A 14,020-nucleotide genomic window follows, 5' to 3' on the forward strand; every position below is an offset into this window, starting at 1 on the left:
CACAGGGTCTGGCTCCCTGGGTTTGAATTCGGCTCCACTGTTTCCTGAGTGATTCTGGGCAAGGCGCTTACCCTCTCTGGGCCTCCGCTGTCTCATCGCTAAAATGGGATGGCTCTGGTATCTATCCCTCAGATGGGTGTTTCCATTAGATATGGACGTGCGCCCTTATAACTTCACAGCCACCGCCCTGTGTCAGGCCTTCTTCTACTGCAGGGTCCTCAGCTCTGTTGCTGATGGGCTCTTGGGATAACTCAGGCTGTGCCTTCCAGAGCTCAGTGTCAGACATCTCCTTGGATCCTGACCTCATGCCTGGGAACTGCACCAGCCTGGCACTTGGCCCTCTCTGGAGAATACAGAGGGAGATGCAGAGACAGAACTCAGAGAGAGATGCGGGTGGGAGGAGCATAATGGATATGCTTCAGAGAAAGACTAAAAGGATTTCCCTTAATCCACCCACAATAAGCCAGGACCACCTTTCCCACCTCCACCTGTCTACATGTGTCAGAGAATTTCTCTCAGGGCTCATGAAGCTGTGATCTGAGGACAGCAGAGTTCAGGGGTTAAGCCACTGGCTCAGGAACAACAGGGGTTTGAATCACGGCATCACCACTTTCGGGCTGGATTCCCCTGGGGAGGCACCATCACCACTCTTTGCCTCAGTCCCTGCCCCTGGAATTGGAGGTGATGGATCACAGTGCCTGCTCAGAGGTGTACAGACGTAGGAGCAGACAGAGCCTAGGGCCTGGCGCTCGCATAGCTCAGCAGGTATCAGCGACAAATGCCATCAGTATTGAGTACTAACTGCTCTAACTTCTGCAACCCACTCCAGTGTTCTTGCCTAGAGAATCCCAGGGACAGGGGAGCCTGGTGGGCTGCCGTCTATGGGGTCGCACAGAGTCGGACACAACTGAAGCGACTTAGCAGCAGTAGCAGCTGCTCAGTGAGGGCAGATTGGGGGCTTTTCTGGGCCCTGCTGTGTCCCCAGCATGGCAACACAGGGCTGGGCACAGACTGTTTGAACAAATGGGAGAAAAAAAAAAAAAGAGTGAAAAAAATTTTGAGTGAGAATGACTTACTGAGAGGCGGGGAGGAGGAGGAGAAAGCAATGAGAAAGTAGAAAAAAGCTAAAACACAAAAGACCGCAAGAGCTCTCTCTGCCCAAGATGGGAACATTAAGGCCTGGAAGGGGCAGAGACTGGGCCTCTTCACCTGTTCAGAGAGGCCTGAGCCCATGCTTGGCCCCACACCCTGCCACCCCTCTCTGGGGTCTGTTCCGCTCTCTAGGCCCTGGGAACAGGCAGAGGCTGCTAGAAAAAACGCACAGTTTTATTATTTCAAGTACAGAGGGCAGGTCTTCGCAAAACCAGGGGGAAAGTGCTGACAGCAGGGAGGAGGCCCTACTTGCCAGCAATGAGCGGGTTCCTCAGGACCACGATGACAGAGTCCCCGCGCAGGAACATCTTGGAGATGTAGCGGTCCTTGTTGACTGGCTTGGACTTCTTCTTGCCCTTGCCGCTCTTGGGGACCTCCGTCCACATTTCCTTCACATTCTCCAGCACCATGTTGCAGTGCCTGGTGGGGACGGGGAGGCAGCAGGACTGAGTGAGGGGTGTGTCCTGACCCTTCCTCTGGGCGGCACTGCCTCTGGGAAGGGGGAGAGCCAGGGCTCCGAGGCTCGGGCAAAGGACTTCACCTCCTGTGCCTCAGTTTCCTCTTCTCTAAACTGGAGACATTCATGGTGCCTGCCTCCTATGGCTGTTGTGAAAATTAAGTGACTCAACACACTATTCTTCTTATGGGCATGTGTGATGACAGTGTGGAATAGCTCGGTCAACAAACGTTTACAATGATCAGAGCCATGAAAAAAAAACCAGGTAAGAGCCCTGTCTTCATGGGCTCTGCAGGCTAGTGAAGGGAGAACACGAAGCAGGTAAACAAACACACCTGTAATATACTGTCAGGTGGTAGTAAGTGCTATGAAGAAAAACTAAAGCAAGGTAAAGGGATAGGGGGCTTCCCAGGTGGCTCTAGCGGTAAAGAACTTGCCTGCTAATGCAGGAGACATAAGAGATGCAAATTCAATCCCTGGGTTGGGAGGATCCCCTGGAGGAGAGCATGGCAACCCATTCCAGTAGTCTTGTCTGGAGAATCCCATAGACAGAGAAGCCTGGTGGGCCACAGTCCATAGGGTTGCACAGATTCAGACACAACCAAAGTGACTTAGCCCTCATGCACACACACAAAGGGATAGGAGGATACAGGGAACTATGACTGAGTGAAAGAAAGAAAAGAAAAAAGTTGGGAAAGTTCTGTATCTTGCTGTATAGTAATCTACAGTGAGGAAAGCACTTCCCAAATGCTAACTAAAGGCTGCATGTGTTTACTGAGCATTTATCATGTGTTAGGTACTGAGCCAAGTGCTTTTCATACATAGTATTACTGAAGGCTCGTTACTGTTCTGAGGGATATTATTATGATGCATATTTCACAGGTAAGGAAACTGAGGCCCGGACAGCATACCTCCCCAGACCCTGGTGCTCACCTGTCGAAGGCCTTCACGCGGCCCAGGAGCTTCTTGTTGTTACGGCAGTTGATGAGCACTTGAGTGTTGTTTTTGACTGACTGCGTGAGCACGGAGAGCGGCCCCGTGTTAAACTCCTCCTCCTCCCGCTTCTGCAGCTCCTCTGGGGTCATCTCACTCTTGGGCTTGTTGAGGAGACTCCTGAAAAGACAAGTATGGAACCCAGAGGTGAGCAGGCCCATAGCCTGCGTGCTCATGGCCTCTCCCTCGGTGTCTTCCCGACACATATCCCTCTCTTCGTACTCAGTCCTCTCTCTTGCCATCACCACTTGGATGCCTAAAGGATATTTCCAACCCTCGCATGACCTAGACTGAACTCCAGACCCCCCATAACCCCAACTTACACTACCCACAGCCTTCCTCATCTCTGTCAGTGGTGACTCCATCCCTCTGGTTCTTTGAGCAACTTGACTCTTTCTTCTCTCACATCCTACATTCAATCTGTCAGCAAATCCTGCCATCTGCCACTAAAACCTATCAGAATCTGAATTTCTTACCTTGGCTTAAACCTCCATCATCTCTTTCCTAGGTCTTCTTGCCTCCACCCACGCTCCCCAACAGTTTGCCCTCCACAGAGCAGTCTCAAGGGTGGTGTCAAGAATCATCCCACTCTTGAGTACCCTCTCAGTGTAAACAGTAAAGCCCAGCTTTTACCCTCACTCTGTTCCAGGCACAATGGCCTCTTCAGTGGTTCTTGAAGCTATCAAGCAAACCTTCTTGGGCCCCTCTATTCACTTTTCCCTCTGCCTAGGTACGTCCCCAGGTACCTTTGCAGTTTGCTTTCTCACTTTCTTCAGGTTTTTGCTCAAGTATTGCCTCCTTCATGCGTTCTGTCTCTCACAAGTGACATTCCACGCTGTTTTACCCTGCTCTGTTACTTCTTTATTCAAAACCCTATTCCCTAACACATTCTAGAATTTACGGATTTATTACCAGCACGTTTCCTGCCTGCCTCTTCCCATCCCGTAAGATGTAGAAGAGGATTTTTTTTCCCTTGGGGAGAGTGGAGTAATTCAGTGATATAAGCTATGCGTCTAAAGCAGCCTAATACAAACACTCAATAAATAACTGTTGAGTGAATACATAAGTAAAATCATCCCCATAACTCGTTATCCATACCAATGGCGGATGTGATCGAAAAGCCAACTGTCTCCAGCTAAGCCTCTTACCTTAAGACCGCTTTTCCTACAAGTCCGTACTCCTCATCTCCCAGGTTTTTAATTCGTAAAAACGCTTCCTCTTAAAATTCACTTCAATAAGATTGCTTATTTGGGAAAGCCCAGCCTGTTATCTGATAAAGCTGTCCCCGCTCCCGAAGTCAGGATCCGTCAAAGGCCCCACGTCCCTTCGCAACTCATCAGTAGAAAGATACGCCACCTTACACCCAAATGTTTGCTTCCGCGCCCATTTCTGCCTACCCCCTTCAACCGGTAAGCGGCCAAACTTACACCCTCAATCCCACTGCCGCCACCCAAACCCAGCCCGGCCTCACATGATGATGATGGTGACCGCGTTTTCAAGCCACTACCGTCTCCTCCGTGGTGTGCCTCCCGAACAGAGAGCCAGAGGCGGGACTTCCTCTTCCTACGGCCCACTTCCGCGCGCGCCTGCGCAAACCCAACCAGCGAGTGGGGCGTGGCCCGTTGCTTTAGCGATCTCCGCCCTCGGCGGAGGCTGCCGAGTAGAAGCATTACTTAGTAAGTAGCTCCAGGCCACCATTCAAGACAGTACTGGGCAGATATTCACGACCATGGAGAGGAAAAGAAGGCGGGACTGATTCAAACCATTTTGTTGCAGAACCGCATAGGTTGAAAGAGGGGAATACTAGCCATTTCCAAATGCCCGCCCGCTCTGCCTTTGGGGGCGCGGCCTTCGCGAAGCCAATCCCCTCCTCGCTTCAGGGATGGGCACCTCCCCTTTCGTTCGGGAACTGTTGATTTACGTGTATATTGGTTTTTCTGGACCGGGGAGAGGGTCCATCCGGGAGCGGCGTGGATTTGCGCCCAGTAAGGCTAATGTTTTCGGTGATCAAACGCTTCTCATTGGCTTCCCCTCCTGCGCTGAGGCGGCGCCTACTTCTTACGCTCTCCCTTTTGGGTTGTGCAACCCGGGGGAACCAACCCCCAAAGCTCCCTGAAGACAAGGAGCCGCGTCCTCAGGCCGAAAGTCCCATTGGCTTTACTGCTCGCGGGAGGGCGGATGGTGCAGCCGCTCTTGTTGTTCATTGGTCTGGCTATTTCATGGGGCGGGACTTGGCTCGGCCTTAACTCTATCCGCCGTCTCCGACCGGTTTCAGGGCCAAGCTGCCATGCGTTCCGGGGGCCGCGGGCGGCCCCGACTCCCGGTCGGGGAACGCAGCCTTTTGGAGCGACCCTCACCGCCCAAGCGGCGCCTGATACCGCGGGCACAGCTGTTGCCCCAGCTGCTGCTGGCTCTGACAGTAGCCTTGGTGTTCTATACCATTTGGAGCAGCTGGCATAGCCAGACTGAAGAGCTGCCGCTGGGCCGGGAACTGCGGGTGAGGACGGGCGGGGACACGGGCACTGCGGAAGCCCTTACTCCTTGCCTCCCCTTCCCCAAGGTCTCATGGGGAAGACCCTAGGTTGGGTTGACCTGGCTTTGTCTTTACCGTATGGCCCTAGCTGCAGGTGCCGCCGTCTCCGTTCTTAGAGCGCATACCCCTTTCCAACGCAATGAGGCTTCGGGCTTGTTTTGTAATAGCGGTTACCCGGTAAGAGAGTCTGGAGTAGTAAGACTTGGAGTTCTGGGTTCTAATCCTAAAGTCAGCTATTTGGAAGAGTCCCTTCCTCTCGCTGGGCCTAGATTTCCCTCATCAGGATTGCCGTGGGCTGCGCAGGATGGGTTTGGAGGGACTTCTAGAAACCTCTGATGCTGGAGGCTGCGGCTAGGAAGAGGAGGGCAGCCTCCAGGATATGGTTGGAATGAGGGTCGTTTTCATGCTCTGCTCTTCTCTTCCCTACCTGCTTCCTCAGGGCCCTTTGATCGGAAGCCTCCCCGAAGCTCGGGTGCGGAGGGTACTGGGGCAACTGGACCCTCACCGTCTCTGGAACACTTTCCTGCGCCCTCTGCTGGTTGTACGGACTCCGGGCAGCCCGGGCAATCTCCAAGTCAGAAAGGTAAAAGGACCCCACCTCTAACCGCTGACCCCACAGCCCATCAGTAAATAGGAAATAGGTATCCTGCCCAAGTGGCAGAGCTGGGGGTCTGCCTAGAGCTAATAGGAGCTCTATTCTGCTAACCACCAGACCACTGCCCTCTATACTGCACACCCCACCCTCAAATCTTATTATATGCATCAGCAACAGCCCTATGAGCCTAATAAGGTGGGTACCAATCTGATCTTCATTGTGTAGATGAGGCAACTGACACCCAGAATAGTTAGGCATTTTGCCCAAATCCCACAGCTAATAAATGGTATGCTTTCAACCCAAATGGCTTGGCTCTAGAGCTCTATATTGCTCCCCAGAAGGCATTGAAAGTCTTTTGAACACTACATGACTTCAAATCCACCTCAGCCACTTGGTATGACCTTAAACTAATTTCAGCTTCTCTGTGCCTCAGTTTCTTCATCTGCAAAATGGAACCATTGTCAGTCCCCACTCCATAGGGGTTCCTAGAACCAGGACTGGGCACAGAGTGAGTGCTCTGGAAGGGTGAGCTGTGCTTCATTTGGGCTTCAAGAGATGGGGGCACTCCATGCCTGGCACTTAGTCGGTACTCAGAGTGTCTCAAGGGAACGATTCAACCAAAGTGGTATTGGTGGGCCAACCTGACTGCTCAGCATGGTTCACATGGCCCTTCTGACCTTCTCCCCAGTCCCCACCCACCCTCCCTCTTTTCTGTTGCCACTAGTTCCTGGAGGCTACACTGCGGACACTTTCAGCAGGCTGGCATATAGAACTCGACTCCTTCACTGCCTCCACACCCCTGGGGCCATTGGACTTCGGCAATGTGGTGGCCACGCTGGACCCTGGGGCTGCCCGCCACCTTACCCTTGCCTGCCATTACGACTCCAAGCTCTTCCCATCTGGCTCAGCCCCCTTTGTGGGGGCCACGGATTCAGCAGTGCCTTGCTCCCTGCTACTGGAGCTGGCCCAAGCCCTTGACCAGGAGCTGGGCAAAGCCAAGGAGAGGGTAAGGAGAGCAGGGGTAGGGTGGGGGTGGGTGAATGAGGGATATCTCTTCCTTGGTCCATACCGCCACTCTCCCTTGCCTGGTCTTATCTTCCTCCACTCCACACCAGAGTCCAGGGGGTCTTTGCATTTCCCGAATGTCAGATTCTGTCCCTTCTCTACCTAAAACCCTCCCATGGCTCCCGCGTCATTCCGTGAGTAAGCCAGAGTCCTTCTCTTAGCCCATGAGGTGTGCCCTCTCATCTCTCTGGTCTCCTCTCCCACCCCTCATCCCTCACTCCCTCCATGGTAGCCTCCCACCTCCTCTGTGGACCTCACCCTCAACCTCAGGGCATTTGCACTTGCTGTTTGCTCTGCCTACAGTGTGCTTTTCTCAGATACCTTCCTGACTGGCTCCCACCCTTCATTCAGGGGTCCACTCTGATGTCAAAGAGACCTTCCCAGCCACTATAAAATAGCTCCTTGTCACTATCCCATGCCTCATGGGGCTTTAGGTTGATTTGTCTGTCTCCCAAGCTCAAATAAGCTTCGGATAGGTGAGCCCTTGGCTGTGTTTATTTCCTGTTGTATTCCCTGAATACTGCCCAGAATACTGCCTGGCATAAAGTAGGATGTCAGTAAGAATGTATGGAATGAATGGAGACACCTCATGCCTCTATCCTGCTCAGATCCCTTCCGTGGCTGAAACCCCAGTGCCCTTGTAACAGAGCCCAAGCTCCCTGGCCCTTGCTGGGCCCTAGGGCCTCTTCTCAAACCTCTCTGGCCCCTTCTCTGTCCCCAGTCCTGGTCCATCCTGCTGTCTCACCGGGGAACACGCTTCCCTCTGCTCCATTTTGCCAGGCCAGGTCTTCCTCAGCTTCAGTGCAAACATCCCTTCCCAGCAGACCCAACATTTTCCCCAGGCCAGGTTATGCACCACCCCCTTGGAGGACGTTTCAGGACCCTGTTATTCTTAGAAGCGTTTGCCCAACTTCATTTCATGGTTTGTACAATTATTATTTGTGGGTCTGTCTCTTTCGCCAAATGAACTTAAGGAATGGCTCTTACAATCAGAGCTAATCCTTATTTAGTTACTCTGCATTAGGCACTGTCCTAGGCTGTTTTATTGTTGTTGTTGTTCAGTGGCTACGTCCTGTCCTACTCCTCCCAACCCCATGGACTATAGCCGGCCAGGCTTCCTTGTCCATGGGGTTTTTCAGGCAAGAATACTGGAGTGAGTTGTCATTTCCTTCTCCAGGGGATCTTCCCAGCCCAGGGATTGAACCTGCGTTTCCCACGTCTCCTGCATTAGCAGGTGGATTCTTTAGCACTGAGCCACCAGGGAAACCCGTGCTGTCTTAGGACCTGGGTTCAAATCCTACCCTGTAAAAAGTGGTATTAACTCTGTTTCTACATAAGGAAGTCGATGCTTTGAGAACTTAGTAACTGACCCACTGCTGCTTGGCTACCGAGCAACCCAGCCAGGATTTAAATCCAGGCAGACTGTACTTTTGGCTATCCGGTTCTACAAGTGAGGAGACTGTTGGCCCTAGTCAGCTGTGCAAACAGGCAGGAAATGTGGGTGCATTGAGGTGGCAGGCTGGCACTGAGCTCGCCCTGACCACTGGCCCCCACAGGCAGCCCCAGTGACCTTGCAGCTGCTCTTCCTGGACGGTGAAGAGGCACTGAAGGAGTGGGGACCCAAGGACTCGCTTTATGGCTCCCAGCACCTGGCCCAGCTCATGGAGTCTACACCCCACGGCCTGGGCTCCACCAGGATCCAGGCTATTGTAAGACTAGGGCCCTGCTGGGTGCCGGTGAGGTGGGAGGAGGGAGGCATGAGGTTGGCAGCATCCCGCTGGGCTGTTCAGTCCTGGCTTCTCTCCCTAGGAGCTCTTTATGCTTCTTGATCTCCTGGGAGCCCCCAACCCGACCTTCTACAGTCACTTCCCTCGCACGGCCCGCTGGTTCCATCGGCTCAGGAGCATTGGTAAGGGTGAAGGTATAGGCAGACACCTGCCTGGGATGCTGGAGAGAGGACCAGGCACCTGGCCTCTGAGGGGCCATCCAGCTTTCCCTCTACCTCCCTAGCCTCTCCCTAAAGCACTGGGGCAGAAACACAAAAAATCCCATAGCAGTCAAATGAAGTGATTACAGACAGGGGTTCTAGGGTCAGAGAGCTCTGGGTTCAGATTCTGGCTTTCCTTCTTACCGGCTGTGTGAGCTTGGGCAAGTGGTCTCCTCTCTCTGAGCCTGTTTCCCACCTATAAAATGGGCATGATGCTAATAATGGGAGTGTCTGCCTCCTTAGACTCGAAGGGATTAAATGAGACCAGGAACATAGTCAGCCTGCAGTCTGGGTAACTAACATTATCCCAGAATGATGAACTAAACATTCATCCTTATTGACATAATCAATGCTTCACCCCCAAGGCCTCCCACCCTCCTCTGATCTGTGAGCAGGGGAACCTTTGACCCTTAAGGGGCTGACCTTCTGCTTTCTAATCCCTACCACATCCAGAGAAGCGCCTGCACCGTCTGAACCTACTGCAGTCTCATCCTTGGGAAGTGATGTATTTCCAGACCGGGGAGCCCCCTATCTCTGTGGAAGATGACCACATCCCCTTCCTCCGCCGAGGTACCTGCTATGGGAATTGGGGGGCAGGGAGGCCACAGGTAGGACCTGGCCCCTTCCTAGATTTGGGGACTAGTGGCAAATTGCTTAACCTCTTTGTGTCTCAATTTCCTCATCTGTAAAATGGGGATAATTAACAGCCCCCCATCTCAAGAGTTGCCAAGGGGACTGAATGTAAAGACCTTTGACCAGTGCCTGGCACTAGCGAGTGTTCAGATCTTCTAGTCTTTTCATAATCCATGAAGTTTTTAATTTTTTTGATTTGTGTTATGAATATATTGGATGTGTTTTTTTTTTTTTTTAACGAACACTTACCCTCACACACTTAATTGTTCAGAGTTCTTCAAGTGGCACAATGTCGGGGGCGGGGGAGAAGGCAGACTTCCCCAGGCGTGGGCCTGGGCTCCTGGGTCAGCTGGGGCCACACATGGGCCTGTGCCTCCTCTTTGCCCTGCAGGAGTTCCTGTGCTCCACCTCATCTCCACACCCTTCCCCTCTGTCTGGCACACGTCCAACGACTCCGAGGCCAACCTGCACCCACCCACGGTACACAACCTGAGCCGCATCCTGGCCGTGTTCCTGGCTGAATACCTGGGGCTCTAGCCTGCCCAGGGGATGCTCTGAGGGAGAAAGGCCCAGCAGGAGACAGGCCCAGGCCCTCCTGGGCTGTGCTGGCTTGCCCTTTTTAACCCCTTCGGCTCTGTTTGTGCTCTGACCAGAAGATGCTCTTTCTCGATCTCAACCTGCCACTCCTCAAAGACGTGGAAGAGAGAGATCACTGTGGGGTGAGAGCCAAAGGAATGAGCCCGGCCCCTGCCCTGAGGAAACGCTCGGGCTGCGCAGCTACAGGGGACCGAGTGCCGTTCGCAGTTTTAATCAGCAGACGGTGGACTGGCATCTGGACCAGCAATACCCTCGACCAAATGAATTCTCTGTGGCTTCTGTTTCCGTGGCAGTTCATTCTCCAGAATGGCAGCCTTGCTACTGCACCAGTCCAGACCTAACTCCCACAGGAATGTGGCATGCGGGGTCCACCGAGGCGCTGCTCATAAGCAGGGACAGAGGAGGGAGAAGCCATTCCTTGGGAACTCCAGATTCTGCCACCTCCAATGGGTGATAAACCAGTGTTTCTGCAAAACATGTTCTGCACAACTAGCATACATAGGTGTTGCATGAAAAAGGGGACCAAAGCAGGGTGAGACAATATTAAATGAATTTCTTCATTTCATGGTGTGCCATTTTCATACAGAGTAAGAATGCAATGTTTCCCCCAAGGATTTCACCACGGAACTCCTTTATTGGGAAGCACCTCACAGAATCTGGGTACCTCAGAAGATACGTTGGGAAACATTGGGTTTTGATTGTTTGAAAGTGCTTATGGTAGAAATGGGTCTGATCCAAAACTCACTATAAAATAGTTACAGCAAACCATCCTTTCCTTTTTGGCTGTGAGCACAGAAGCGAGAGACGACATGTGTAACTGTAAACTCTAGTGATGGCTCAAGGAATTATTTCCCAGGCCTATCTAATTTTCAGATGCAACTGGGGTGCTTTTTGAAAAATACGGGGAATTCTGTGGCGGTCCAGTGGTTAGGCCTTGGTGCTATTACTGCTGGGGCCCCTGGTCAGGGAACTAAGATCCTACCAGCTGTGCAGCGAAGCCAACAACCAAAAAACAAAAAACAAAAGGATTTAGAGGCTGGGACTGTATAAGCACCTGGGGAATCTTCACGATCAGCACTTTGGGACATGCTGTCCTTAAGGATATACGTTTGGTGCATTTTAGCTGCTTAGCAAACCTGCTCCAAAGAAAGCCTAGGAGAGCACTTAGGCAGAGAGTGTGGTGCTCAGCTCTGTGCCTGCTGACTTTGTGACTTTGAAGGAGTCTTGGTAGGCCGCAGGGAGGCCAGGCCAGGGTAGAGGGTTAGAGAGTGAAGGTGGGGCCCTCCCTGGTGGTCTAGTGGTTGGGACTTCACCTTCCAATGCAGGGGGTGCAGTTTCAATCCCTAGTTGAAGATCCCACATGCTTTAAGACCAACAAACCAAAACAGAAACAGTATTGTGAGAAATTCAATAAATGGTCCACATCAAAAAAACCTTAAAAGAGTGAAGGTGAACATTGGCTTTCCCAGACAACTCAAGGCTGACGCAAGAGGACTGACGCAAGAGGCTGAGGGACAATTTTGGTTCTCATTTTCCAAATGAGGCAGCCAGGGCTGAGAATTACAAACTTTTGTTTACAGAGTTCAGATCCTCACCCACAGCTGTGCTCCTAAGCCCGTGTCTCACCTCTTTCTAAAAATCACCTGTGCTGGTGCAACAGATGGTTGACCAAAAAAGTAGCTCCTCCTGAGGCTTTTATTTGGCTGCAAGTTACAGTGAGGTTTAGAAGGGCGGGGACTAACAGCCTTTTAGAAGTGGAATTGACAGAAGTCAGAAAGGAAATTGCCAGATATCAACAACTAGGGTAGTAAGAGGGTCTCAAATCAGAGAGTTCCTGTTTGTTCATTTCATGATGCCAAGCACTTAAAACTACATGTCTCCTTATCATCACAGCCATCTCAGAGGTAGGTGAAACCATCACCTCAGTGTTAGATGAAGCAGTGTGTTCAGTTCCATCCTGGGCCTCCAGGCCTCCCTGTAAGTCATCTTGCTGAGTGCACCATACCCAGGCACTGGGCAGGGCTTTCCACTTGAATCTGGGGTCAGGATCATGAGCCCATTTTACAGATTAGGCTGCTGATGCTTGACAAGTTAATGCTTTCCCCTGCTCCCATCCGTCCCTGAAAGGCAGCCTCCCCCAGCTTCACACTATGAAGGGCCCAAGAGGGGTCTTTGATGGGCACAACTGGTGAGCACTCTAGTGTATCAGCCTTCTGAGGAACTGTCCAACATTCTTTTTCAGATTAAGAAACTGAGGTTCAGAGAAGTCAATTGCCGAAAATCACAGCTGGACACATTCATTGCATATGTCTAGGTACTTGTTTCTAGATTTATTGAGATGATTTATCAATAAATCACCTGCCTGTGATTCATTGCATGTACCCATCTTTTTATCAGTCTGGAATTTGCAGTCGTTGTGTCTTGACATACTATCATTGCACTGTTTCATTTTCTTTTCTGATTCTAGGATGCCAGTTAAATGTGTTAGACTTCCTCTATCCTCCAAAACCATTTACATTTTCTTTTTGGTCTCTCTGCCACTTTTTCAGACCTTGCTCTAGCTGAATAACTCTTTCATTGTGTCTAATTTGTTTAGCCTAGTCTCTGATTTTTTACTTTTGGTTACTGTATACCTTTGTGGGTTTTTTCCTTTCATTCTGGCTAGGCCATTATCAGGTCTGGGTTCCCTGCATGTATTTCCAAGCTCTCTTTTTTCTTCTAATCTTGACTGATGGGTCCACCACCTGCAGCTTTTGTGGGTCTGTTTTTGCTCTGTGGCCACAGCTGCTTCTTGCTGCTGCTGCATTTCCATGTGTGTTTGGTTATTTGGCTCTTACTGCTCATTGGTGGGGATTCTAGGTGTCAGCTCCTCCCACCAGAGGATTTTTCCGTTTCTGCTAGACATCTTAGTACCCTGGATCACAACAGGTGATGCAAAACCGGGTTGCCTGTGGCCGCAGATTCTCAGGGTTCATTCCCCCCACCCCTTTCCTTTAATTTTGTGTTTCCTTCAGCATTTAAAACACCTTCTCTGCAGTGTTCTGGGTCAGTCTTACCTGAGCTTGTAGTTTGGTGGGATCCCAGCTCCTATTATATTCTTCACCTTGGGCAGGCTTTGACTTCTGCTGGCCTGTCCCAAAAAGGCTACAAATTAGAAACCCAGGGTTGTTAACATCGGCAAATGCCCTCAGAGCAAAAGTGGCTTTAGGACCCCTATGGACCTTTCCCTTAAATTTTTGGCTTAGTATATCCATAACTGTGTTTTATTGGCTATTTGAGGCTTTCCAGATTTTACTTCCTGTTTTCAGCAGGATAGTCCAAATAACCCAGCCTTCTCTTTACAGGAATCCAAAATTCCACAAAACCAAGCCAAGTTATAAATCCAGGTCTCTTTGATTCTAAAATCTAAGTATTAAATAACTACTCTGACATATCCCCATCTCTGGAAATTTTGATTCCTTGGTAAGAATGTCAGAGACTGTTAGCCACTGTTCAATATCCATTTTCCCCTCTTCTGTTAGTTAATAATTAGCTGAATATCTTAAAACTTTTATTACAGGGATCTTTATGAGTTTCTGTGTGGGCATAATGCATCTGGCTAAGCACCTGCATTTCCCAGTCTCCCCTGCAGTCCTTCCATGTGGCTAAAGTTCTGATCAGTGAGCTGTGCATAGAAGCATGGTATAGTATTTCTGAGGATACTCCCTTCCCCACAAAATGGTAATGGGTGGAGCTGTGGCAGCCATCTTGGACCATGAGGCTGAGGGCCAAAGGCAAAGAATAATGGAAGAGTGGGCTTGAAGGAGTCTGGGCTCCCAGTGACTTCAGGGCCACCATACCTTCCCAATACTGGGTTTCTAAAGAAATAAAAGCTACCTTGTTTGAGTTTCTGTTAATACTATTTTGAGATTTTTGAGTCCAAACTGACACAGAGTCAAAAGTCATCTCAGTCCAAGGGAATTGGCTAAGGATTCTTTCAGCTTTTTCCATCTCACCACGAACTGGCCC

At 50.9% G+C, this 14,020-nt stretch overlaps 2 protein-coding genes across 4 annotated transcripts; one reads left to right on the plus strand and one right to left on the minus strand.

Moving 5' to 3' along the window:
* SNRPD2 (small nuclear ribonucleoprotein D2 polypeptide) lies at window positions 1,306-4,184 on the minus strand. The gene is made up of 3 exons (XM_005692647.2): window positions 4,074-4,184; window positions 2,543-2,722; window positions 1,306-1,572 (listed from the first exon to the last, which is right to left on the minus strand). Coding segments are annotated over exons 1-3 (357 nt in total). The 5' UTR covers window positions 4,076-4,184; the 3' UTR covers window positions 1,306-1,397.
* QPCTL (glutaminyl-peptide cyclotransferase like) lies at window positions 4,673-13,908 on the plus strand. 3 transcript variants are annotated; one of them, XM_018062623.1, is made up of 7 exons: window positions 4,673-5,099; window positions 5,575-5,718; window positions 6,455-6,736; window positions 8,352-8,504; window positions 8,605-8,704; window positions 9,236-9,352; window positions 12,255-13,908. In XM_018062623.1, exons 1-7 carry the CDS (start codon window positions 4,890-4,892, stop codon window positions 12,257-12,259), a joined length of 1,011 nt encoding a protein of 336 aa, XP_017918112.1. In that variant the 5' UTR covers window positions 4,673-4,889; the 3' UTR covers window positions 12,260-13,908. The 3 variants fall into 3 exon arrangements, with proteins under 3 accessions (XP_017918112.1, XP_017918110.1, XP_017918111.1); XM_018062621.1 differs by lacking the exon at window positions 12,255-13,908 and adding an exon at window positions 9,807-10,577 and having other exon boundaries at window positions 4,688-5,099; XM_018062622.1 differs by lacking the exons at window positions 4,673-5,099; window positions 12,255-13,908 and adding exons at window positions 5,147-5,312; window positions 9,807-10,577.

The sequence above is a fragment of the Capra hircus genome, chromosome 18 (genome assembly GCF_001704415.2).
Source record: "Capra hircus breed San Clemente chromosome 18, ASM170441v1, whole genome shotgun sequence".
NCBI lineage: Eukaryota > Metazoa > Chordata > Mammalia > Artiodactyla > Bovidae > Capra > Capra hircus.